We start from the raw sequence: 19051 nt of genomic DNA, 5'->3' as shown, positions 1-19051 counted from the left end.
TCCTACCTACTTGTTATTTTTCTTTAACAAGTTATTTACAAAGTAAATACTGAAAATAAACACAAGTGCATGCTCAACATATTACAGATCAACAACTAAAAGAAACAAGAACAAACACACCACATGACACCATTATTTTTGGACCAATGTCCCTGGAAAAACCCAATGCGGGAACACCGATGCAACTATCTGAGTGTTTTCTTATTAAGCAATATCATAGTACAATCTGGGTGTCGAAACTGGCCTACCCAACGGAGAATTTCCTTAGCAGCTATACCTCACAGTTTGAGAGAAATCTCCTGGCTGAAACCCCGAAAAACCCTTCCGACAGTTCCTCAGCACAAAACTGCTCCTGCAACCCCAGCGTCTACCCAATCTAAACTGCGTTAGCCCCTCTTTGTCCCACGTTGGCCCTACGTCAGCCTTTCTTGGTCTGCGTCAGCCCCAAGAGGCCACACATCAGCTCTGGGAGCCTCTACGTCAGCTACGCTGGCCCCTCTGGTGCTCTACGCAGCACTTGGTTGCCTCTGCATGGCCCTGCGTGAGCCCTTGCTAGCTTTGCATCACTCTCCTTGGCTGTTGCGTTGCTCTCCCAGCACAATCTCTGTCTTCTCTGTTTCTCTGTATTCAATGCCCCTCAGCTGCTCTCCCGATGACTGATTCTATCTCTCTTAGCAAACCCTGCTCTAGAGAATAGAATGACTGATCATCTGGTGTACTCTCCAAGTGACCCTCAAGCCTCCTCTTATACTTTTCCTGTTGACATCTCAACAACCGAGATTAAATGCCTAATAAATGGCTAAGATTAGATCTGGCTTGATCCATGTCTTTTGGACCATTCTAACACAGATTCATATTAATGCACATTAATATTTTATTTTCCCTAAGTTTAGACTTAGGGACTCCATTAAAAATATTAATTATTTTAATATCTCCTGATTTGTTAGAATCTGCCCAAACCCTTTCTAGGTATTGTAGATCTCATGTGCCCCAACCTCTCCGCCAAATTTCATGGCTAAAGCACATACGATGCTACCCCAAATCAACACCCGTGTGGTCTCGCAACCTTGCAACTCTAATTCCCCAAAGATCACACAAAGGCCAATTCTCCACAAGGATTCTCGGGTCTAGGAAACCTCTTGACAAGATATACTCCCAAACCCTAGCCTCAAGAATCCTCCTAGCCTTTCCTAGAGAGCCTATCACCTTGCTTTCCAAGCAAGAAAACCATATTATTGAGTCTCTCCTATGAATGGGCCTTAGGAATCACCCTTTATCCTTTCATTGACCTATTCATTCTTGTGATTCCTCATACCGGGTCTCCTCCCATTGGTGAAATTCCGTAAAGAGCAGGGAGCCTTAGCTGAGGTGACAATGGGCTATCGCTCCATTGTTGCCCCTTGACCTAGTAGTTGCTCTATAGGATCCCCTCCTAGGACCCCTGCTAGTTTGAGCAGTAACATGGCCCTTTTCGGTTAGTGCATTGTGGTGTTCAGGGTTGGATCCCATCGCATGTTGCAACTCAACGGAAGTCCGGGGTGGGGCCCTCTAATGGAATAGCAGGACTGGATGGGCAGTAGTCTGGAGTTCTGGGACATCCGAAGTGAGCGTAAGAGAGTTGCGTTGAATGATCCAGATGTGGGCTAGGGTTGGATGTGCTGCCTAATCCACCCTTGGGCTAACAAAGAGAAAATCGTTAATCCACTTGGTGTGGCCTTGGGGGAAAGATTTTTTGGAGTTGTTGTTGGGGATAAATCTTTTTAGACCTGGAATATGACTTTTGTTTTCTCTCTTTAATTTTCACTTTGTTTTGTGTATGTAACTCTAGTTATTAGAGCTTGATTCATGTCTTGGCAAATCCACTTATTGAAAACCCTTCAAGGTATTCTACTAGAAGAAACCCAAATAGTTTGACTAGTCTCATTCCTAATCCTAAATAGGTTTATCAAAGGAGACTAAACGAACTTTATTCTCATAGAATCCTTGAGAATTTTGGAGATGAATCAATCCCTAATATCCATTTACTTTCTAAGCAAATAACTATCAAATTGAAATGGATGGCTTGTATGCTTCCATTGACTTTTCTAATATTGTTGGTTATCCACATGCTATTCCTGAAAAATCCCTTGAGAAGTTGCCTTTGTTACAGGGAAATAATGCGATAAGTGCCAAGAGGCACATTAGAAACTTCAATCTCTATGTTAGTAAGTGGTGCAACAATCGCAACTTTGAAGATGTAAAAATGAATCTTTTTGTCCTGTTCGTAGAAGAGGATGCCTTGGATTGGTTCACCGAGCACAGTGCTAACACTTTCACTGTGAAATTTCCACGATTGCAATAAACTTGAAATTATTCTCCTAATGTGTGCAGTTAATATGTCTTCTTTAAATTTATTTTATGACAAATAACATATAGCTCACTATTGCAATCTTCACAAATAAAAAATGTTGTGGAATATAAAATACAGAACTAACGAATATGAACACACACATAAAAATATGACACTAATTTTTGGACAAATGTCCCTGAAAAAATCCTGAAGGGAAAACCAATGCAATAGATGAGGGTTTTATTATTATTCAACAATTTAGGAGAATATACAAATAGTTGCCTTCCACTGGAAAATCTCTAGCAAATACTGATCTGCACTGGAAAAATTTACTTGAGACTAATTGTCTCCCTCTTCTACTTGATCTAGCCCTCTCCCGGCAACTCCTACTCTCTTAGGCTATTCACACTACCTCTAGGAAACACGCACTGTTGCTCCAAAAAATCAATCAGCCACTGGGAACTCTTCCCAGGAAGTCGTCCTGCCCCCCTCTTCCCATAGAATCCACTCGCTATACCTCCGGAAAATAGATTCGACCTCCAGCAACTAAAGCGTGGTCTAGAAGAGATCAACCCTAAGTGACAATGGCGCCCTTGCCCTAATCCCTGCTCGATGCTCTTCGCAGCTTCCCCTTGCACGTCTGGTTGGGGCCTCTTGGTGCCCTAACCACCATGGCTGAACCACATCAGCATCTTGGTGCCCACTCCTTCAAATATATGGTCACTGGTCGACCTCCAAACCAAGCTTCCTTCTTCACAAAGTTTGCCTCCAGCTCGGCCTTTTGCACGCCACCAAGAGGAAACTCTGACAAAGAAGGAACAATGCATCCACAGCAAAAAGAGTTGCCTCAGAGGAAAGAAGAAAAAACGAAAAGGATAACCAAGGATACTCGATCAGAAAAAGGAAAGGTCGTGGACACGCCCTTCCTCACTGACATAAATCCTTCAAAAACTCAGGAGCAGCCGCAAGATCAGAGGAAAAAGACTAAGAATAACTACAACCCCATAGCCAAGAAAATCCCAGAACTAGAAATCCAGGACCCAGGTGTAGCATTCTATAGAGAATATATGCAAGAACATGCAGTAATATGCAAGTTCATGGGCATTTGGCCAACTGAAAGAGTCTATAGAGAATATATGCAAGAACATGCAGTAATATGCAAGTTCGTGGGCATCTGGCCAACTGAAAGAATCTATAGAGAATATATGCAAGAACATGCAATAATATGCAAGTTCATGGCATCTAACCAACTGAAAGAGCCTTGGACTGGTGGATACAAAGCAAATGGACACCCAAAGGGGAGATCAGACTTCAGCTAGGCTCCAAAGGATTCTTCACAGTCATCTTTGACCTCCTTGAAGACAAAGATAAAATATTTTAAGGAGGACCCTATTTCTACAATTCAGTTGGTTTATACATGAGATTTTGGAAGGACAACTTCACACCGGAAAAGGAGGATTTTACGAGAGTTCCAGTTTGGGTTCGCCTCTACTCCTTACCAACTGATTACTGGGCTCCTTCGGTCTTAAAAGGTATAGGAGACTAGCTGGGGGAGTACATCAAAATGTCTGAAGGCACCAAAATGGGTCACTATGTTTCCTACGCCCGAATTTACGTATACATAGATGTCTCTGGTGCCCTACCAGAAGCAATTAAATTAATCTTCAAGGACGAAGTTTGGCTGCAAAGTATAGACTATGAACATATTCCCTTCCGATGCAGAAAGTGCCACGAGCATGGGCATCTCTTCCAAGACTGTCCTATGAACAAAACCCCTCAATCTCAAGAGCAAGCAAGTAAAAGAAAAGATAGCAAAGGATATACTAAAGTCATCTCCAGGAACAAGAACAATAGGAAAAAGGCTATCCCCAAGAAGAACCAATATAAAGAAGCAGGTCAGAACCAGTTCAATGCATTGAACAACACCCAGGAGCAAATGGATCCTAACGACCTGATAGGAGATGAAGCAAGAGAAGACGAAACGAACCCAGCAGACAGAGAATACGATGATAGGCACATAATATATACCAAGAGAGGAAAGGAGCATTTGCAAGAGGATACCGAAATGGAGAAAATAGAGATAGAGGAAAGCACCATAGAGGAAGCTCTGGAGGGAGTAGACTTAGCAACAATTGCAGAGGAATGGAAACAAAATGGAATAAATGCCATATCAGAACACCAGCTACAAAAAATTGAAGGCGCTTATCTCCTCCAGGAAGATTTAAAACTCAAAGCTCACCATCCAACACAAGAAAGCACAACATCAAAGGGCATATTAGCAAACATTCTAGTAGGAGGACTAAACCCCAAAGGCTCAAGCCAAAAGCAACGTCGAAAAACTACCAGTCAGCTCCTCCAAGAACTAGGCACCAAATTAATCAATGAAGGAAAGGTAAAAGCTTTAGCTCTAAACCCATCTCCATGTCAATGAATTGCATTTCTTGGAATATTAGAGGACTGAACAGTCCTGGGAAGAAAAGAATCTTAAAAAACAGAATCCTGTCTGATCATCCTGATATCCTTCTTATTCAAGAAACTAAACTAGAGTCAGCTCACCCCCTCTCCTTCTCAACTCTTGTTTCAAGCCATACAGCTCCTTAGCCAACTCGGCTACCGGTTCGGCGGGGGGTATAATGACCTTTTGGAAAAACTCCAAGTTCGACCTCATATCCTCTCTAGCCACTCATCATTCCATAACAGTGATCCTGAGAATCATTGGTACCAACGAGAGTATTTGCATAACTAATATTTATGCCCCACACAAGGTGACAGACCAAATTAAAATGCTCCAAAGCATCTCCAATCTCCTAGATCCATTACACCTTCCTCTCAAAATCATAGCAGGTGATTTTAATATGATAACAAATTTGTCTGAGAAGAAAGGAGGTATCCAGAAGCTTGATAAGGACTCTGAGGCTTTCCTTACCACCATTGAAAACCTCAACCTCATCGACATTCCCACTAGCAATGGCATTTTTACCTGGAATAACAGAAGAGGAGACCAGAAAATTGCCTCCCGTTTAGACCGCTTCCTTTTATCTGAGGCAACTTATCTTACCTCCTGGGAAACGGAAGTGAGAATCCTACCGCAAGCTGGCTCTGATCACTGGCCTGTCTCTCTCAAGATTCAAATTTCCAGTGGTCCAAAAAATAAGCCTTCCAAATTCAAAGCCTTTTGGCTGGATCACCCGAACTTCATGGAAAAAATGAAACAATGGTGGACTTACCCTCCCATCAGAACTGGAAACAAAATGTACACGTTCCAACAAAAGTTAAAACATATCAAAGAGGAAATCAAAAAATGGAACAGAGAAACATTCGGCAACATCATCACGGACAAAAAAAACTTGGAGCACAAATTGGAACTTCTCCAACAAAACATAATTGAAGAAGGGCTTACGGAGAACAGTAAGCAAGAGGAACAAAGATTACAACAAAGCTGGGAGGAAAGATCCATCCAGGAAGAAAAGTTGTGGCAACAAAAATCCAGAATCAATTGGCTGAAATGTGGGGAAAGGAACACTACATTTTTCCATAAATCAATGATACAACATAGGAGAAACAACAGAATCCTGGCTTTGAAGAACCAAGATGGTCATCTCATTCACTCTCAAGAGGAGTTGGAAACAGATCTCACTCACTATTTCAGCTCTCTTCTCAAAGAGCCAAGGAATGACCAGGATCAAGACATTAAAAATATCACCAAGCATATCCCCAAAATCCTCACGGAGGAGCATAACAAAATGCTCCTTAGGAAAGTCTCCCTCTAGGAAGTGGAAGATGTGGTCATGGGAATGCCCAATGGCAAAGCCCCAGGTCCAAATGGTTTCACTATTGATTTCTACAAAGCTTGTTGGCCCATCCTCAAATTGGAAGTGCATGCCCTTGTGGAAGAATCTCGCATTCAGAAGTTTGTCCTTAAAGCCCTTAACTCCACTTTCCTAACTTTGATTCCCAAGGGAAATTCTGTTGATTCCCCAGACAAATTTAGGCCCATAGCCCTCTGCAATGTCATTTACAAAATAATCTCCAAAGTCCTCACCAATCGGATTAAAGTCATCCTTCCTCTCCTTATCTCCCATCAACAATCTGGCTATGTGGAAGGAAGGAAAATCATGGATAGTATCATCCTTTCTCATGAGCTTATCCACTCTCTCAAATCCCAAAAAAAACCTGGTATGATGATTCAACTAGACATGTCCAAAGCCTTTGATAAAATTAGTTGGGATTATATGAGACAGGTCCTGGGAGTGTTTGGGTTCCACAAAGATAGCATCAAGTGGATCATGGCTATGGTGTTGGGAGCTTTTTTCTCCATCCTCGTGAATGGTTCCCCTTCGCAACCCTTTAATCCTTCCAGGGGTATCAGGCAAGGGGATCCTATCTCTCCCTTCCTCTTTGTCATTATGGCTGAAGGGCTAAGCCACTCAATCTCTGCTGCCTTGCAAGCTAATAAGCTCACTGGTCTCCAACCCCATGCCTCTGCTCCCCCCTCCATGCACCAACAATTTGTGGATGACACCCTTCTTATGGGGCTCCCAATGATCAAAGAAGCTTCCTCTTTCATGTCCATTATGTCCAACTTTTCTGTTGCCTTAGGAACCTCTATCAACCTCGAGAATTCCAAGTTGTTCTTCTTTAACACCCCGCTACCCATTCGCAGGAACATCCCCAGACTCCTGCTCATTCCCATCAGCATCCTCCCCTCCATTTACCTTGGAGTTCCCCTTACAGACAGGCCACTTGGGAGGACCTGATCAATAAGTCGGAGAAAAGAATTGCCAATTGGACCTTCAGATCTCTCAATTTGGTAGGTCGTCTTGTCCTGGTTAAATTTGTTTCACAGGCCATCCTACTCTACTTGTACTTGGCTTTGGCCGTCCCAAAAGTGATTTTGAACAAAATCAGAAACCTGCAAAGGAACTTCTTATGGAGAGGTGCAGAGGTAAAACAGAAATGGGCTCTGGTGGCATGGGAAAAAATTTGCAAGCCCAAAAAAGATGGTGGCCTTGGTCTTAGAGACATAGACCTCCTGGGAAAGGCCCTAGGAGCCAAAAACTTATGGAGATGGATTGCAAACCCCAACTCCCCTTAGGGAATACTATGGAAAGCAAAGTATACCCCCTCCCTCTCGCAAAAGAAAATTATTAGGCTAAATGGAAATATCAAAGGTTCAATCATCTGAAACCAAGCGTGGGAGAACAGGGATATCATTGAAAACCATAGTTTCTGGGAAATAGGCAATGGAAACAAGGCTCTTTTCTGGGAGTACGCTTGGCAACAAAGGCCAAAACTTGATCAAGAACATTATCACCAAATCAAGACTGATATGCAAAACAGAGGGAAGACCAAAGTCAACCAGTACTGGAAACCGAGTGACGAAGAGGACAGATGGAGAATCTGGTTGGTTCAAGAGGATTGGATTCCCCATATGAATCCCCAAGCCTGGTCGGACCTCTCATTAGAACTACAAGAAAGACAAATCCTCCTTGACTCTGCCAAGGATCAAATCAAATGGGGTAAAAATTCAGCAGGACATTTCAATTTAAAAGAAGCCTACAGATACATCGCCAAGCTAGATCAACTTCAACCAGACCCAAAGTGGAACTCAATCTGGGACAAGAAGCACTGGTCGAAAATAACGATCTTTCTATAGTTAGTCATGCACAGAAAGATTTTAACGTGGAACAACCTAAGAAGAAAAGGTTTTCTCGGTCCCTCAAGATGCCTTCTATGTCAGCAAGAAGAAGAAACCCCCAATCACCTGCTGAATGTATGCCCATATGCGTCCAAATTCTGGGACTGGATATTACTGGTTTTCAACGGCTCAGATCGAGATCCCTCCTCCATTCAAAGCACCATCGTGAATTGGAGATATACCTTCTCCTCACATCCTTTGGTTAACCGCACATGGAATTTAATTCTTAGTCTGGTTTGTTGGGCACTTTGGAAGGAGCGCAACGCAAGAATCTTTCGTGGCATCTCCACGGGGGGAAATCATAATCTCGAAGATCAAAAGTGCAATCCGGGAAACAGTGACTTCTCTCTACCTACTCAGACTGCCAAAGCCCCTCCCACTATCTCCGAAGAGAGAATTCTCTCAATGCTGGATCTCCTTCAGATCAAGGTTCACAAAGTCACCCCCCTCTACAAGCATGAAAAACAAAAAAATATCTGGAGGCCGCCAGAGCAGGGGACTCTCAAGATCAACTACGACAGCGCTGCTATAGGTAATCCGGGCCAAGCTGGTTTTGGAGTCTTCAGAAACACAAAAGGAGAAATAATCTGGAGATATGAGGGCAATATAGTTTCAGCTACAAACAATGTCGCAGAACTTCATGCCCTGGAAAATGGCATCACCATAGCGCACAACCTAAAGCTCAATCCTCTGATTGTAGAAGGAGATTCCACGTTGGCCACTCAGATTGGCAAAAAACTTCAGCAGGGCATCGAGGTGGATAAAATTTCAGAAAATTGGTGCCTAAACAAAATAATACAGCAGATCAAGGAGAGAATTGACTGCATGGCAGGTCTCCACTTTCAAGACATCAGAAGGAATGGCAATCAACTTGCGGACAGACTAGCGAATGAGAGTACTGCAGGGACCCTACGCTTGAATTCCCGAATGTTGCAAGATCTGGAGGACAGTGAACTCCGTCAGCACTGCGCATCAATCAATGTCAAAGATAACCACTCTACAGAACAATAAACATTTGCGTTCCCTTCATCATTTCAAGATCGATTCTAAGTACCGTGGGAAGGACAGAATTGTGGCGGACACGCCCAGGCCCATCCTTAGCCTGCCAGATATAAGACCCCTCGCTGCCACCTCCCCTCTCCCTTGTGCAGTTGTCGCCTCCCAGTCACATCCTTTCTATTCGGCTCTTCTTCCACCGCCTCGCATCATATCTTCGCATGCTTCACCCTCCTACCCCTATTCTCCACTCCCAGCCTCCCTCCATCCCCGGCCTCTATATATTTCCTCCTCTCCCTTTTCCCCCTCATTCTCCTCTCTGCCTTCATCCCTCTTCGTTGGTCCTTCGCTCCTTGGTTCCTCTCACTCCCAAGCCCTTCTGCTCCTTTCATGCCCCCAAAGAATTACTCCATCCCTCGTTCTAGTCAGGGAGGTATGCGCAGTCATGCAGCCTCCCGTTGGCAGTATTTGGGTTCGCCCCCCACCACTCGCGCGGAGACCTCTGCAAGGTGCGCAACTCTGCGCTACGCGACGGCGGCTAATCCTAAAACTCAACAATGCATTGCCGAATTAGAAGTCCAACCTAATGATCTTCGAAGAGAGGTCACGATTAAGGAAGTCGACGCCGACTTCGCCTGGATTTTGGATCCTACCCTCACCCGCGCACGTGAAAACCTCTACGCGTGAACAATCGAAACGTGGTGGCAAATGAAAACCATCATGGGGCCAGCAATGCAGGAGCAGGAGGAGCGCACCAAGGCACTCAAAACAAAGATTGATAGTCTAACTGAGAAGTTTGTGATTTATGTCGAAGCCATCCACCACTGCCGATTTATAACTCGAGACGCACAACAATACAATGTTATCAAGAAGAAGTCGATGACGAAGGTCCATTCGGCTGCTGAAGGATCCCCAAACATCAAGGAAGAGGCCATTGGGGCCTCTGCTAGTCATCCGAACACCACCGCACAACAGGAGGGGAGCTCCCAGGAGACTCCCATTTGTCTGGACGAAGATCTGGTAACCGCCAACCAGGATTGACTGCGACAACCTTCGTTTTGTCTCTCTTCCTCGTGGAGGACTGTCTGTCGCAGAGGATATCGACTCACGCCTTGTTTGCCTCGCTATGGCCTTTTTCTACTCTCTCTGTTTCTATACTCTCAGTTCTGAGAATGTTGTAAAGAGGGTCTTACACTGTTTCCACCTATGGACTTAGAACCCATTTTTGCCAAGGCTGCATTGTAAAAAAGATAAATCCATGGCCATTTCAGGGATTTCTGTTGGGCCTTGTGTCAAGCTCTCTCTCCCACACAACCCAAAAAATGTAATTTGTCAGTTCCTTCAGTAATATATTTTATCTTATTCACAAAAAAAGTGTGGTCTCCTCCGGTAGCTCGCACTAGGAAATATGGCTACTCACACTAGCTGATGTGGCCTCCTCTTCTTGTCTTCTGGACACTGGAAAACAATGAGGAAATCTCCTTCGGACTCCTACTCTCAAATCTCTGTTGAAACTCCTACCTCTGATGCTTCCCTAGCTTCAATTGTGCTCTTGCTAAATATCCGCAACTAGATAGTCGAATTGTTCAACTCACAACTACTTTGATGTATCTTCTCCAAACCCTTCGACTTGCTCTTATGAACTCTCGTTGGAGTCTCAATGGCCACGATCACAACTCAATCGATGGCTAAGATTGTCTTGACTCCATCAATTAAATTTTCTATAAGTCTCTAGAGAAAAATCAAACTTGCCCAATTAATTCATTTTAATTAACCAATTTTCCTAAGTTAGACTTAAGAAAATTGTAATTATTGGCTAATTAATTTAATTGAGGTGTCTCCAAGTCTTTTCTTGTGAAATCGCTTTTGGGTTTTGGAGATTTGTGTTCCTTAGCCTTTTAGACATCAGAGCGGCTAGAAGATTTGTCTACTGCTACCATAATCTAACACTCCCTCTTAGTGAGGAAGGTGTTCTCCACTACTCCCATCTACTCCCTAAATTAGACAAACTTTGCCTTACTGTTAAAATTGGCAACCAGGGCAAAACTTCATGTGGGTCATCTTATTCATGGCTGATAATATTTTTATTAGATTCCTCTCGTCGAGAGGTGTAGGATTGATATAAATATCATCCGATTCCGATAAGTATTCATGGAGATATGAAATTATTTTGATTATGGAATTATTATCAAGCCGACCTACAACTCATGTAGGCTCAGAAGCCCAACAGTCGCATCTATTCACCCACCAACGTTGTGTATAAATATAAGAGGACTTTTCCTCATTTAGACTCACTCATCTCATCACATCTCTCTCTCTCTACTGCGCAAATATGAGTCTCTTCTCTATTACGCTGAAATGGGTCTCTCTCTCTCTCACATGTGAAGCCGGAAGCTGTTGAATTTGAAGCTGCAACTGCAGAAGTAAAGATTGACTTGCGTGGCCTAGAAGATCTCCTCATCTGAACTGCGCTATAGGTTCATCTAAACCTCCTTTGAAAGCCGCAACTTTTGGTGGTGGAATGAAGTCAATCCGATGAACGGTTTGCAAGATATCGACTGCCCTAGTTTGAAGCTGGAAACTGCTGAATTTGAAGCTGCAACTGCAGAAGTAAAGATTGACTTGCGTGGCCTAGAAGATCTCCTCATCTGAACTGCGCTATAGGTTCATCTGAACCTCCTCTGAAAGCCGCAACTTTTGGTGATGGAATGAAGTCAATCCGATGAACGGTTTGCAAGATATCGACTGCCCTAGTTTGAAGCCGGAAACTGCTGAAACTGAAGCTGCAACTGCAGAAGTAAAGATTGACTTGCGTGGCCTAGAAGATCTCCTCATCTGAACTACGTTGTAGGTTCATCTAAACCTCCTCTGGAAGCCGAAACTTTTGGTGGTGGAATGAAGTCAATCCGACGGTCGGTTTGTGAGATATGGTCTGCCCTAGTTTGATAATGAAGCCGCTAACGCTGATGCTGCTGATCTAGGGTTTGCTACTGCTCATATGAATCAGATTTATTGTACTATTTCTCTCTGCTGAATTATTGAAGATAAAAGAAGATTTGATCAAAGGGTTTCCCCACACATTGTGGGGTTTGTCCCTGGCTAGCCGCCACATCTTGTGTCTCTTGTCTTGGCTTGTTTTCTGTCGATCGTTTAATGTTCTATCTGCACTTTACTTTATGTACATGTGATTGCTAATCGGTGGAATATAATAAGAAAAAGAAGTAAGCTGTTATAAGCATAGAACATACCATAACTTAACATGGTATCAGAGCTGAGGTGAAGACAAAGCCCGAGCAAGAGCAAGAGCAATCATTGAAGAGAAGATTGGCAAGGCTATCCTAAAAGAACTATGGGGTCCTCAACACTCTTTCTTGCCGAAGACAAGCTCCATGAGAAAGCTGACTATCACGGATGGAAGATGTCTATCGATCTAACCCTTGAAGATCAAGGAGTGCTGGACCATGTAAGAGGCAATATTGTTGAGCCTTCATCAAATGCATCTGCTGCTGCCTGGAACAAATGGAAAAATGGAGAAGTCAAAACAAAGAAGATCATCCGGGATTCTATCGACAAGCGCTTGGTGGCCTACATCTCTGATCTATACACCTTCAAGGAAATCTACGACAGACTGGTGAGTTTATTTAAAGTTAATGATGCAAATCAAGTTTTGTTTCTTAGAAATAAGTTGAGGGAAATCAAGAAGGGTAAAGATGAAAGTATGCAAGCATACTTCTTAAGAATCACCGAGATCAAGAACGATCTCCTATCTATTGGAGAAACCATTACTGACAGAGAAATGGCACTCACAACTCTCGGAGGATTACCATCTGAATGGTATGTGTTCAGGACTACTCTTCTGAACAATAATGTAATTCTTAGAATGGCTAGATGCATTCAAGAAGAAACAAGGGAAGAAGTGCAAGAAATGCCCATGCCTAAAGGTCCTCCTGTTGCCTTTTCTTCTCATGCAAAGAAAAGAAATAATTCCGGGACTAAATCAAAAGGAAAGGCTGGACCTAAGGCTAGAAGAAAATGACGATGTTACATTTGCGATAAAGCAAGTCACTATGTATGAGATCATGATGAATGAGATCATGGACATAAAGGGCAACATGAGATCATGGACATATAGGATAGCATGATGATGATGCACACTAGTTTGAGCAGTATTATAATGGATAAAATCATGGAATGGGCAGCATGATGATAATCATGATTAGAGAAGCATAGTACAGTATGCAGTGGTGCAACTCGAAATCTCTCTGATGGCAATTAAAGGAATGACAAATTCAACAGCAAAGGTAAGAGGAGAGCTGGGAATCAAGGAAGACGACAAGCATTCAAGAAGGCTAGAAATTCTAGGATGTATTGAATGCACCTGCCTCAAAAGGAACCTAGTGTCCATCTTGGCAATGGAAGACAGAGGCTACAAGGTAACCTTCAGCAATGACAAGGTATGTATATGGAAAAATAATGTTAAAGATGCCTTTACTCTTGGGTTTAGTGTTGCTTCATTATATCAGGTTGATGGAAGTCCGCTAGGTGTCATGTCTTGTGACACAACTCTTTAGTCCGAACTTTGGCATCGGAGGTTTGCCCACCTTCATTACATTGCTCTACCCGATGTGAGACAGATGGTAACAGGGATGCCCGAATTCCAAGTAGAGAAAGAAGGTGTATGTCCGAAATGTACCAAAGGAAAGCTCAAAAGGAGACCATTCCCCTCAAGCCAAAGCAAGACCTCCGATATATTACAATTGGTTTACTCAGGCATACCTGAGGTTGGTATTAAGAGGGAGACTACTACACCACATACTCCTGAGCAGAATGGTGTGGTGGGAAGGAAGAACCACACGATGATGGAAGCTGTCTGGGCCATGCTACATGATCATAGACTTCCAAAGTTTCTATGGGCTGAAACTACAATCACCATCGTATATGTACAAAATTGATGCCCTTATCAAGCATTGGGTTCCTAAACTCCTAAAGAAATGTTCACCACCGGTCAAAGGGAAGTCGTGATTAGTCATGATGTCACCTCTGACAAAGATATGGCTCTCAGCAAGGTGGACAATCTGTTGACTTCAAGTAGCTCTCAAGAAGCCGACACCAGGGAACCGAAAGAAAAGGATGATGAATCAATGCCTGATGTAGAAGAACCCATGGATCCGATTGATCCTCATCCACATGAGCCTTCCTCTTCTAGGAAGAGGCCTTCATGGCTTAGGGGGATACTTGATGATGCTGAAGGACATGTTGCACCCTGAGGAACCTTACATCAAAGTAAGAAACTTAACAGGTATCAGGGATACCTGACCATCATGAGCACGATCATACAAAATGAACCTTCATCATTCTCAGATGTCATCAAGCATTAACTATGGAAGGATGCTATGACCCTAGAATATGAGTCTATTATGGAGAATGATGTCTGGGAAGTAGTTCCTAGACCCTGGACAAGACAATTGTTACTTCAAAATGGCTTTACAAGATAAAGCATGCAGCAAATGGAAGTATGGGAAAGTATAAGGTTCATTTTGTTGCTCATGGTTTATCCCAGAAGGGAGGTATAGACTATGATATTTGCATTTGTTGCCAAATATACGACCATCCGCTTGATCATAGCCCTTGTGGCTTCACAAGGATGGAACCTACATCAGATGGATGTTAAGACCGCGTTCCTGCATGGTTCTATAAAGAAGAGGTCTATGTGGAGCAACCTAAAGGATTTGAGATTTATGATTGAAAATCTCATGTATGCAGGTTGAAGAAGGCTCTCTATGGGCTGAAGCAAGCACCCCAAGCATGGTATGAGAGGATCGATAGCTACTTGATGAAGCTGGGATTCACTAGGAGTGAAGCTGATCCTAACCTTTACTTTAAGGTTGAAGATGAGAAGCCTCTCATACTGGTGTTGTATGTGGATGACCTCTTTCTAATAGGTCCAAACCCTCTCATTCACAAATGTAAGAGGGAGATGGCTTCTGAATTTGAAATGAAGAACCAAGGACTTGAAGTGTGGCAGAAGCCAAGGGAAATTTTCCTATCTCAAGGAAAATATGTGGTAAATATATTGGAAAGATTTGGCATGATGGACTGCAAGCCTGTGACTACCTCGAGGATCTTAACTTTTAGAAGTTATATGGTAGTGATGTCAGACCAGACTTGGGAAATGCCTCTGAGTTTCAAAAACTTATTCGCATTGATGTTCTTGGTGAATCTCCGTCCGAACATATGTTTTGCAGTTAGCATTGCGAGCTCATATTTGGTTGAGCCTCACTGGATTGATGCCAGGAATCTTTTGAGATGTCTTCAGGACATAATCTCTCATGGATTAAGATACACTGCCAGAGATGTGAGACTACTTGGATATACTGATGTTGATTGGGCAGGCAGTGTGGTGGACCGTAAGAGCACTTCCGGGCACTGTTTCACCTTGGGATCTGCTTCAATATCCTGGATGAGCAGGAAGCAGAAGTCGGTGGCTTTAAGCAACGCCGAAGCAGGGTGTATTGTTGCTAGCATAACCTCGTGTGAGGCAGTCTGGTTGCGAAAGCTCTTCAATGAGCTGTTTGGATTTACATTGGATACCACTGTGATTCTCTGTAACAACCAGAGGTGGGATTCGATTATTGAGGAATCCCGTATTCGTCAATTGCTCCAGCAGATAGACATCATCTGGGATATGGTAAGTCGATGAGCAAGGAAGCTCCATCACATTAAGATGATGTACAGGTTGATACACCTTGTCAAAGCCCGAGGAAAGATCTAATCTGTGATTTTCCCAAACGACTTGAAGTCGGCAAGAAACCCTTGTACAAGGGTCCTGCATGTTGCATACATTGAGCTCTGGGAGATCTGAGGGCTTGCGGTTCCTACTGGAGCAACATATGACCACAGGGTGACTCACCCTCCCCTGGTGGTGCACACTGGAACAAGATGATTCACTCTCTTGTGGGACAAGATGATTCGCTCTCTTGTGGAACAGGATGATTCGCTCTCCTGTGTAGCAGGATGATTAGTTCTCCTGTGAGGCCTGGATTGATGTGTTCTCCATGGCAGCCTGGATTGATGTGTTCTCCACGGCGATTGTTGCAGGATTGATGTGTCCTTCTATGAGGCCTAGATTGATGTGTTCTCCATGGCAATTGTAGCAGGATTTGATGTGTTCTCCTGTGAGGCCTGGATTGATGTGTTCTCCATGGCAATTGTAGCAGGATTGATGTGTTCTCCTGTGAGGACAGGATTGATTAGTTCTCCTGTCGAGGCATCCTACCCATGCAGTCTGGGACTCATGGGAAGTACCTCTCATCTGATCAATGAGCAGGGAAATGAAGTTAGGGACCATAGTAGTACCGATGGACGCATCGTTGTAACTACCGTACTCCCTACGCTAGGATGACCTCCATTGATCTGGGATCAATGATACTGGTCTGGGACCAGTGGTAGGAGTTGTACCATACTATGACGCTGACTTCGGGTCGGTTGAGACTGGTCTGGGACCAGTGGTACATACTCCGAGACTGACTTCGTGTCAGTGCAGTACTGGTCTGGGACCAGTGAGAGTGGTACATACTATGACGCTGACTTCGGGTCGGTTAAGACTGGTCTGGGATCAGTGGTACACTCTCTGAGACTGCGATACTGGTCTGGGACTAGTGGTAGGAGTGGTACTTACTATGAAGCTGACTTCAGGTCGGCTGAGACTGGTCTGGGACCAGTGGTACATACTCTAAGACTGACTTTGAGTCAGTATGATACATTCTCGATCATTTCTTCTTCTTCATAATTCGAACAAAAGCAGAGTAGAACAGAACAATGCAAGAACAGAGCAGAACAGTACAGATCAGTGCAGGCAGAACAAGACAAAGCAGAACAGGCAGAATAGAGCAGAGCAGGGCAAGGGTCAGGTTGTACAGGGCAGTGCATTTGATGGATGAATAGTAACGACCGATAGACAGATTGCAGATGAAGTTCTCCATGGTTGAGAGGGAGTGTTAAAATTGGCAACCAGGGCAAAACTTCATGTGAGTCATCTTATTCATGGCTGATAATATTTTTATTAGATTCCTCTCGTCGAGAGGTGTAGTATTGATATAAAGATCATCCGATTCCGATAAGTATTCATGGAGATATGAATTTATTTTGATTATGGAATTATTATCAAGCCGACCTACAACTCATGTAGGCTCAGAAGCCCAACAGTCGCATCTATTCACCCACCTACGTTGTGTATAAATATAAGAGGACTTTTCCTCATTTAGACTCACTCATCTCATCACATCTCTCTCTCTCTACTGCGCAGATATGAGTCTCTTCTCTACTGCGCTGAAATGGGTCTCTCTCTCTCTCTCACATGTGAAGCCGGAAGCTGTTGAATTTGAAGCTGCAACTGCAGAAGTAAAGATTGACTTGCGTGGCCTAGAAGATCTCCTCATCTGAACTGCGCTATAGGTTCATCTGAACCTCCTTTGAAAGCCGCAACTTTTGGTGGTGGAATGAAGTCAATCCGATGAACGGTGCCCTAGTTTGAAGCCGGAAACTGCTGAATTTGAAGCTGCAACTGCAGAAGTAAAGATTGACTTGCGTGGCCTAGAAGATCTCCTCATCTGAACTGCGCTATAGGTTCATCTGAACCTCCTCTGAAAGCCGCAACTTTTGGTGGTGGAATGAAGTCAATCCGATGAACGGTTTGCAAGATATCGACTACCCTAGTTTGAAGCCGGAAACTGCTGAAACTGAAGCTGCAACTGCAGAAGTAAAGATTGACTTGCGTGGCCTAGAAGATCTCCTCATTTGAACTACGCTGTAGGTTCATCTGAACCTCCTCTAGAAGCCGAAACTTTTGGTGGTGGAATGAAGTCAATCCGACGGTCGGTTTGTTATATATGGTCTGCCCTAGTTTGATAATGAAGTCGCTAATGTTGATGCTGCTGATCTAGGGTTTGCTATTGCTTATATGAATCAGATTTCTTGTACTATTTCTCTCTACTGAATTATTGAAGATAAAAGAAGATTTGATCAAAGGGTTTCCCCACACATTGTGGGGTTTGTCCCTGGCTAGCCGCCACATCTTGTGTCTCTTGTCTTGGCTTGTTTTCTGTCGATCGTTTAATGTTCTATCTGCACTTTACTTTATGTACATGTGATTGCTAATCGGTGGAATATAATAAGAAAAAGAAGTAAATTGTTATAAGCATAGAACATACCATAACTTAACACTTACCCAAGGCTTTTGTGAGTATATTTGCATCCTGCTGATCTATGGGAACATGTTGTAGCCAAACTGATCCACGTTGAATAAAATCTCTGATTCACTTGCCACACGCTGCTACTGCACTACTATGATCTCATATTACTGATGCCCCTGCACTGGAGTCTCTCTGGCTCGAATTATACCTTGCCCATTGCAACTAGCCAATTCGCATTTCTTTCCTCCTACCTTTACACGGTTGCCATCACTACACTTGTGTGTACTGATCTCAGTGATCCACTGAGTCATTGCAGTTGGCTTTGCAATTGTCTCTCGAGTTTTTGACTGCGCCTCACAACTCTCTCAAGTATTTCATTGCGCCTTGCTGACCTTTCGATACTCTTGCTAGTTTAACTCTTGCGCTCCTATAGCAAAGGTAATGATCCAAATGAGGAACACACAACAACTAGATATGATCGATTGATCAGGTCCTCCTTGGCTAGATCTAGACCTCCTTGCTGCTCCTCCCTCAAAACTTGCCCAATCTGGCATACTAAAGCGTCATACTCCTCCTGAGAACAATGTTGCAAACATAGCGAATTCATCCTCCAACCTAGCAGACAAATCCTCGATATCTTCCGAAGTTGTTGTGTACTTCCCCTTATTGTCCTTCTTCCTCTTTGGAGACTGACTAACATAGTGACCAAGATCACCACATCCAAAGCACTTGACCTTTTACAAATCTTTCTTTTTCTTCTATCCCTTTGAGTCTTGTCCTTGGCTAGGACCCTTCTTCGCTTTTCCCTTGTACGAGAGACATTCTCCTCCTCCTTCT

General features: G+C 43.5%; 2 protein-coding genes across 3 annotated transcripts in view; one reads left to right on the top strand and one right to left on the bottom strand.

Annotated features, from left to right (window-relative positions):
* The window catches only part of LOC149247974 (uncharacterized), a 136173-nt gene that overhangs the window by 59227 nt on the left and 57895 nt on the right, over positions 1-19051 (bottom strand). The gene's annotated exons all lie outside the window — the stretch shown is intronic.
* LOC149247976 (uncharacterized) lies at positions 8433-9038 on the top strand. Its single transcript, XM_089446657.1, has one exon. It carries the CDS (start codon positions 8433-8435, stop codon positions 9036-9038), a length of 606 nt encoding a protein of 201 aa, XP_089302783.1.

Source organism: Pinus tabuliformis, chromosome 7, assembly GCF_031772625.1.
Source record: "Pinus tabuliformis cultivar Carrire ecotype Pingquan chromosome 7, CPIR1, whole genome shotgun sequence".
NCBI classification, from domain to species: domain Eukaryota; kingdom Viridiplantae; phylum Streptophyta; class Pinopsida; order Pinales; family Pinaceae; genus Pinus; species Pinus tabuliformis.
The sequence above is the reverse complement of the archived record's forward strand: the minus strand, read 5'-3'. Positions and strand labels throughout refer to the sequence as shown.

Bases quoted from the DNA above. Each gene is read 5' to 3' on its own strand.
- LOC149247976 (XM_089446657.1), top strand. From the start codon at position 8,433: ATGCTGGATCTCCTTCAGATCAAGGTTCACAAAGTCACCCCCCTCTAC.